The sequence below is a fragment of the Gallus gallus genome, chromosome 4 (assembly GCF_016699485.2).
Source record: "Gallus gallus isolate bGalGal1 chromosome 4, bGalGal1.mat.broiler.GRCg7b, whole genome shotgun sequence".
NCBI classification, from domain to species: Eukaryota; Metazoa; Chordata; class Aves; order Galliformes; family Phasianidae; genus Gallus; species Gallus gallus.
In genome coordinates this window covers 42866757-42875387 of record NC_052535.1, presented here as the reverse complement: position 1 = coordinate 42875387, position 8631 = coordinate 42866757, and the positions used below count along the sequence as shown (strand labels likewise).

At 45.5% G+C, this 8631-nt stretch overlaps 1 protein-coding gene across 1 annotated transcript; it reads left to right on the top strand.

Moving 5' to 3' along the window:
• The first annotated feature begins 4845 nt into the window (after nucleotides 1-4845).
• Nucleotides 4846-6993, top strand: HMGB2 (high mobility group box 2). Its single transcript, NM_205486.2, has 5 exons — nucleotides 4846-4984; nucleotides 5339-5508; nucleotides 5606-5751; nucleotides 5831-6005; nucleotides 6461-6993. The coding sequence occupies exons 2-5, from the start codon at nucleotides 5359-5361 to the stop codon at nucleotides 6611-6613; spliced, it is 624 nt and encodes a 207-aa protein (NP_990817.2). The 5' UTR covers nucleotides 4846-4984; nucleotides 5339-5358; the 3' UTR covers nucleotides 6614-6993.
• The last annotated feature ends 1638 nt before the right edge of the window (nucleotides 6994-8631 follow it).

The following is an 8631-nucleotide window of genomic DNA, read 5'->3' as shown; positions in this document are numbered from 1 at the left end:
ACGACATTTTGGATAAAGAAACCCACATTTATGAAGATTTTGGGGAGTGGAGAGGTGGGGGCAGAAGGAACAAACCTTTTTTTTACCCATTTTAACCCATTTAGTACTGTCACTTATAACTAATCACATTCTGAAGTCCCTTTATACTGCCTGTGAAACTAACAGATGAAGAAGGGAAAAGAAAGCCGTTTTCTTCTCATATCTGTAAAAAGAGATGAACAATACAGCAAAACATAAGGAAGTGTATTAAGATCTAAAGGGGAATAATCTTACATGAGTATTTCTTTGAATGTAAATACATAAATGAAATTCGGATTAAGATTGAAAAAAAATCACTGAAATATAACAATTATTGCGACCAGGAACAGCTGGTGTTCCTAATATTATCTGCATCAGTACCAAGAGAGATTTGTTGTGTTTATTTCCTATCATATGACCACTTCAGTTTCACTCTCTGCTCTGCAGCTGTCCCTGGTAGCGTGTAATGCAGGCTGTCTTTGTTTTAAGTATTTGGTACACAGCACGAAGTCAAAACAAGTTACTGAACTTTCAGACTACAACAGCCTGCTGTACCAAGGCCACTGTTTGCCTATGAGCTGCTTAACTGGTTATGCAGGCTTTACAATAGCACATGTAATAAAATTGTTATGTTTAGTGTTTTTCATTTTTATAAAATATATATTGTGTCCGTGCTATAGAAAGGGAGAAAGTTCTAATATCTCATATGTTACTTTAAACATAATTCCTTATGGACTGACATATCAGCTTAGAGAACTTTTGGCCTGCTGCAGTTATATACATTTTCATCAAAGTACAAAGAAAATAACTGCTTATATTTGGAACACTGCAGCAAACGGAGCGTTGCTTTGAGATTAGATAAGCAACAGTTTAGGTAATCCTACATTTTGCTTTTAATCCTACAGCTCCTACATGGGGCACAAGAGACACCCATATGAAACAGGCCCAAAAACATAGCTGTTGTCTGTAGACCTCATAACTCACAGTAGAAACAGAGCTCTAAAGCAGTGACCTATTTAAATGCTTTTAACGTCTTGGATTTTAAACTTGCAATTTCCTACAACAAAAAATGCTGACAATCTAAAGCTGAATTTGCTTTGCCTTTCAACAGCTTGCAGTGCTATTTGTGCAGTTAGTTAGGTGATATTAAAAGCGTGAGTGGTTATAACTCACTTTCATTATTCATCCAGTAAACAGTGACTTCTCACATCTGTAAGAGAAACCATTTCAACTGCAGACTGCAATTAATCAAGAATGATTACTTTCCAATTTCACTGCCATTAATGCTACGTTATGGTGCACTCCATGCAGGAATTCAGGTAATAGCAGAGTCTCTGGGGAGAGACAGAAGGCCCACTTCATACAGAGGAATGAATTTAAACTGACACTGTCATCATACATACGCTTACACCAGAATAAAAGCTTGAGTTTTGGTCATGCAATTGGGTCTGCAGTTCCCTCACCTGAATCACATCTGCTCCAAGCAGATCTGTTGATCGAAACGTTAATTAAGATTCAAAGAAGAGGTTTTCATCACTTTATTCCCTAATAACAACACTCAGAAAAGCTGAAGGCAGTGGTCTCAGAAGCCAGGAGTAAACTATTGCACTCATTTTTGTTGTCCACCACACTCTTCTTTAAACTAATCTCTCAGCTCTGTGACCTACTCTTGCCCCCTTGTTCTTTTTGTCTTTTTCTACCCAACATTTCTAGGCACTGCACTGCTTATCTTTCTGCAGACAGTTTACTGAAGATTAAGTGAAGTTAACAATAGCACTCAAAATTGCAATTGTGGAGCAGATTAGAAACACAAAATGGCTTGAAAACAGGGAACTATAAAACTTAACAGTCATTTCATGAGTTGAATTATTCAACTAGAAGTAAGCCTGAAGTCCTGGAGTTTATGCTTCTTACCCACAACTGTCATCCATAAATTAACCACATGGACTGACCAAAGTCAATACTACATAGATCACTGCTTAAGAAAAGCAGCAGCGATGGAATCTCTTGAGACAGAATTTGTGGTTTTGTCTGAAAAGGAACAGTATGGTATAACGAAAAAAGAGTGACAGCTTATTGTGGAACTGGGCACGCAGAGAAACACTTTTCCAAGTATGATGGTTCTGTAGAAAGACGGTTTTGGAACTGACAGCTTTTTGAAAATCACTATTCTTGCATGGAGCTTTCAGCATCAGCACTGCTGCAGAAAGCTTCCAGTATCATATTCAAGCATGGAAAATTTTCAATACTGCCTTCCTTGTTGGAGGATGGACAGATGTTAAAGGCTACAACTGTTTGGTTTGCTATGCTGCCCTATGTTACGTGACACAGCATGATGTGACCTTCCATTTTTATATTTAATTGTACAAAAGCTTTCTTTTTCGGAGAAGATAATCTAGGCAGAGGATGTTTTAAGAAGAATGCAGAACAAAACTTGAAACAGCTTCCTTAAACCATTTGATTAAATCATTTGAAAGACAGGCAGGTCTCATTTTTTTCCATGCCAGTAATTATACTTTCTCACCCTACCTGCTTTTCCACAACTGTTTTCTTGAGAGCAGATAAGAAACAATGCAATAGAAAAAACTTTGCTGCAATTGTATCCCATAATTTCCAGTGACTGTTGCAAAGTCATGTTTTTACATGAACTTGTGATACTAATATTAAGAGAAAGAATATAAAAAAGTCTTACATAGATTTTTTTAAGAACTGTCAGAGTATTTTATTTATAAGGGTAAGATATGCAATATCCTACCCTGCTTTCCACTATTAGGAATTGTCTCTGATGCCTCTAACAGTCCTGGTTGCTTTTCAGCAACACACTCCCTGAGTTCATGATACACTACTTTAGAAGCACCGGTATTTAGAGAACTGTTCCCCAAAAGCTGGTGTAGCAATTCATTGTCCCGTCAATGGCATTAGTGAGGAATCAAAAGCAGAACTGATTTTGATGGAGTTAATCTACATTTTCCTGTAGCTGTAAAACATGCAGGAGGCAGTACTACTTTGTTCTTGTTTAAATGGCCTGATACGGAGAGTTGTGGGTATGTCTGGGGAACAAAAAAGTGTTTTTTTTTTACATCAGACCTACTAATGTATGATGATTCATTCTGAATACATTAGTATTCTAGGATCTGCTACAAAATGACTTCATTAACCAGAAAACACTCTGCAAGAAACTGTCATACACAGGTGGTTCACCACAAAGTAAATGAACAACCATCTGGCAGCTAAATTCACTAAACAAAGTCAAGCTTTCCAAGTAATACTTGAAGTAAAACCATTTGTAAAGGCCACACATAAAGAAATAAAGCACTCCTTGCAAAGTGGGTAGGCCTTCACCGAGTTCACTGCTACAGAACTGACAGCATTATTTCACTACAGAGAGGTAATGGGTTGGTTTACGGCAATAAAATACTGGAACACAGGACATACCCTGCATAAATGTTTATTTTAGAAGATAAGTGTAAGCTTTGTTTGTAGGTTACGCGCTATTAAAAGGAATAGGCACAGAAGTTAGGTGCTATAAGAGCTCAGATAAGCAGCTTGACAGGCTTTGACAACTGCCAAGGGAACACACACCTCTGCACTGCTCTGCCAATTCACCACCCAACCACACTCCTTTTAAAGAGGGTTCTGAGCAACTTCTTCCAGTTGACGCTGCCTTTCAGGGCTGCGGTTTGAGCAAACACAGAAAGATTAATATGAAAGAGGGACAGAGGAAGCATTTGTTCCCATATTAGCAACGTTCTATGGGAACGTGTCTTTGTCAGAATGAAGGAAGATGAGCTTGAATGACTGGGCCTGATCAATGCTGCTCATTCAGTGCTTCTAACACTGAGCAGATCTGGAACAGAAGGGACTTTGGAGATCGGGTCAGGCACACCAATCTCATGTCCACAACCAGCCCATACCCGGAGTAGGTCAAGGCCTCTTCCTGCTCCAGTTTAAAAGCTGTTATTACTTTTACAGTTGAAAGAGATGAATATCACTGAAAACCTAGCAGCCTTTGTAAGCAGGAGCACAGCCTGTCCTACAGCAGCGCTGTAACTACACTCGTAAGAAGCAGGAGCGTTGGAAGGCACTACGATTGTAAGCACACTCATCTGGAGGGATGCTAACTGAGGAGCGAGAGATGGGCAGAAGGAAAGCACTATCGGCAGGACCCAAACTGCAGAGCAGGGGCGCGAACCGCAGCGGAGCAGCCACCATCGCTTCAGAAGCGGAGGTTTCTCTCCCAGACGGACGAGGCCGCGTTCTCCCCGGCGCTTCCCCTAAGACCACCGAGCGCTCACCGGAGCCTCTCCTCCAGCCCTCTACCTGCCGCCCTCCTCGCGTTCCCCTTCACAGCCCAGTCCCGGGAGCAGACCCCGCACACCCCGACCCGCCCTTCCCCGGACGGGCAGCACGGCAGAGCTCTACCGTACCGAGAGGGGCAACCCGCCGCTCGGGCCGCAGCTCCCCTCCTTTTGCGCCCTGCGCGGCTTTGTATATTTAAACCACGCTGCAGCATTCCGCTCCGCCCAATCACAGCGCGCGCGGATCCCGACGGCGAATGGCAGCCGTCCCCGCGGTTTTTTAAACCGTCCCTCTCCACCAATCGCCGCCCGGCGCCCTTAGCCCCGCCCCCCCGCTCTCCTCACCCCAACCGGTTCCAGCGAGTATGAGAGCTAACGACTCCCCGCGCGCGACCTAACCGCGGAGCTGCTGCGGCCGTGACGTCACAGCGCGGCGAGCGAATCCGCGGCGGCCGCAGCCGGGCCGGGCGGGGCCGCAGGCAGTTTGAACCGGCGCGGCGGCCAATGGGCGGCGGTGGGCGGGTTCCGAGGCGCGGCGGCTCAAGTTGCTGTGGCGGGTAGGGGCTGTGGAAAACAAGAGGCTGTAAGTGCGCCGCCGGGAAACCAGTCCGCAGGAGCCGCGCAGGGAGCAAGGGCCCGCGTCGCCAACGCTAAGCCCCCTCAGCCAGGCAAGGCCGAGCGGCCCCCGCCGCTGCCGCCGGGTTCTCGCGGAGCGCGGCCGGGAGGGACGAGGCGGCGGGAGGAGCGAGCGGGCGGCGGGAGGAGCGAGCGGGCGGCGCGGAGGCGGCGGCGGGTCCCGGCGGGAGGGGCCGGGCCGCGGGGAGGGCGGCGGGGCGGCACGGAGGGCAGGGAGCGGGCGGGAGCGCGGGGCTCGGCGGGGAGCGGGCGGGCGGCGGCGGGCGGCGGGGCAGGGCCGGCCCCGGGCGGGGCGGGCGGAGCGGTGGGCGAGGGGCGGGAGCGCGGCGGGGCCCGCCCGGTAGTAGCGCCGCCCTCACGGCGCCGCTCCCGCCCTCCTCCGCAAGGACCCGCCGCCGAGCTCGCCATGGGCAAGGGCGACCCCAACAAGCCGCGGGGCAAGATGTCCTCGTACGCGTACTTCGTGCAGACGTGCCGCGAGGAGCACAAGAAGAAGCACCCGGACTCGTCAGTCAACTTCGCCGAGTTCTCGCGGAAGTGCTCGGAGCGGTGGAAGGTGAGGCCGGTGGAAAGGCGGCTGCTGCGCGGCCGTGGGGGCGGCGGGGCTCCGTCTGATCCCGCCCCCCGCGCCTCTCCATTGCGTGTGTCTGCAGACGATGTCCAGCAAGGAGAAAGGGAAGTTCGAGGAGATGGCCAAGGGAGACAAAGCTCGCTACGACAGGGAGATGAAGAACTATGTTCCTCCCAAAGGAGAGAAGAAGGGAAAGAAGAAGGACCCCAACGCTCCTAAAAGACCACCGTGAGTGTTTATGGGATTAAACAAACCCCACAGCGTACGTTCCGCTAGCCTCTCGCTTAAACGTCATTTCTTGTTTCAGATCTGCATTCTTCCTTTTCTGTTCCGAACACCGTCCAAAAATAAAAAATGATCATCCCGGCTTGTCTATCGGAGACACGGCAAAGAAGTTGGGTGAAATGTGGTCTGAACAGTCGGCCAAAGACAAGCAACCCTATGAACAGAAGGCTGCAAAGCTAAAGGAGAAATATGAAAAGGTACACTCAGAATAACCTGATAGTCATGACAGTTGTAGAAGTCACTGTAAATATGACTTCTGATTTGCCCGTTACCTGCATGTGGTTCACAATTCCACATGTGGAAGCCTGGCAAAGTTCAGTATACACGTGTGTGGAAAGGTGTGGCAAGGAACCCTTGCGGTAGGCTGAATGCGTTTTTTTATATGTCTAAGGATTTTGTAAGTGCTTTTCCTTACAGAAAAAATGGGTCACCTACTTAGAAAAACAAGCAGTCATGTTCCAAGGCACTGCCTCCGTAAAATTCATAGAACTATATGGATTAATGTATGTTCTCTCACCAGAAGGGGAAAACATGGAAGTCCTAAGGTTGAAAACCCACTTCTCCACATATACTGCAGCATTAAATCACTGTGCTAGTACACGATTGTCGTCAGAGTTGCATCACCAGCAACTAAGCAGCATCTTTCTTGCAGGATATTGCAGCATATCGTGCCAAGAGCAAGAGTGATGCAGGAAAAAAGGGCCCAGGTAGGCCTGCAGGATCTAAGAAGAAAGCAGAACCAGAAGAGGAGGAGGAGGAGGAGGAGGATGAGGAAGAGGAGGAAGAAGAAGAGGATGAGGAGTAAATGAATGCCCTGCTGTAAAGATTTATGCTCGAAATCCAATATTTTGCTAAGAATGTGAACTCAAGTGCAGCTCATTGTTAGCTTCAGTATAAAAATCTGTACAGATTGTGTATAGGTAATGTGGTTCTTTGTAGGGAGACCTCTATTTCTAAAGTAAGTAGTAGCTGAGTGCTGCTACAGTTCAGTTTTAAAAGAAGAAGTTGTGGAATGTTTCTGCATATTTAATGGTTTTGTTGAAATTCAGTGAATGATAGCCAGGTGTTTTTTTTTTTTTAGCTAAGTAAAATAAAGGAGGTAGCTTAATAGCTGATCTTATATTTTGTAGTATATTCATTGTATTACTTTTTTTTAACAATTTTGTAATAAAATGTTGTACATGATTATTGTTCTACTTGTTATGCTTGAGAGGGAGGGAGCCTCCTCCCAGGGAAGTATTCTAAGCTTCTGGAATTCAGAGGATCTTTTCTTTTGTCTTTACATCATGCTCTCTCATACATACTACCTTTAGTTGCAGTTGATGTTTTCCCCCTATGCTAGTATTTGCCTGTATCATCTTCAGATTTAAAAATCTTAGAGTTATAGTGCTGAAGTTGACCATACCTGGATTTCCATCCACCCCCCGCCTCCCCTTCAAAACAAACAAACAAACAAACAAAACACCCTATTGAAACAAGTTTTGAAGGTTTGTCTCATTAGCTGAGAAATAAGGAAATTAGGAAACATCCCGCTGTCCACGTCAGGAAGGCTGCCTGTCAGACAGATGTGCTCAGAAAGATGTCTTCCCTGATCCCCACTTTCCTTCCCTCTCCCCTTGGCCCCACTGTAAGTGACTTCTCATAAAGAACACAGCTTGTGAAACAGCATGAACAATTTTGGAATGTTCTCACATACCAAGAGTTAAGATGCCTGCAAAGAAGAGGAGGCATTTTAAAAGAACACCTGCTCCTGGTACTTACTAGCTGTAGAGTTAATAGCAGCACCAGTTAAACTGTTTCATGGTCTTCCCAAATTTTTACTCAAACTTGGCATGAATATATAATGAATAATATCTAGGCATCTAGCAGTATCTCCACATGGAAAACTGAAGGTTCCATAGTTAAACCAATACGCTCCATTTGAAAGCCCAGTGCTGAAAGTCACAGCTCTGAAGGCCTCGAAAGCCCAAAGGTGCACTGTGTGCTCCTTAGAACAGCTTCTGCAGTTCTAGAGAACCTTTGTCCTTATCTCCATATATACCATATAATACTCTTCCATATCAATACAGTTCTCTTTCACAGGATGCAGCTGAGACTACACTGGTATTATTTTTTACATCTTCTGCTCAGGTTTTCCTGTAGAAACTTCCCATCGCCTGCCCTGAATTCTCAGTGGGAATGATGCAGTGGCTGAAGATGATCAGTATGTTTTTGAATAGTGTGTTGCCCTCTGGATAAGAAGGGTGCTGAATACAGATTAAAGGCAACTGGAAAAGAGCATATGGAATCACTACCTTCAAATGAAGCTTTAAAAAGCACGGTGTGTAAGATCAGGAGCTGCAGATAATGCCCATCTGTGGACACTGAAAGAAGCAGTGCTGGGAAGATCCAGCAAGTGATCAAAGCAAAAAACAAAACCCAACAAAACAATGTTCAGAAAAGGCCACAGGAGTTTGCGTAGTTAAAAAAGTGGAAGTTATTTCCAAACCCATAAAACAGAAGAAACTCTCACTTTGACAACCAGATGTAGCAACGTGCAGCAGGAAAAAATACGAGCAGGACAGGCTGAGAAAATACATGGATTAATAACTTCCCTAAACATAAGAACTAGGACGCCTACCAAACAGTCCTTTGGGACGAAAGATGATTACGATAGAAAATCAGTGTCCAGAGTAGATTTCAGGAAAATAAAGCCTTTTCTTTAAACCTTGTAGAGGAGTTTCAGAAAGTTCTCATGACAGAATTTTTAATGGAGGAGGCATGGTGGAGCATCTGTCTCAAATCCAACTGTAAAGGGTTTTGAAACGAAATGACAGGACAGAT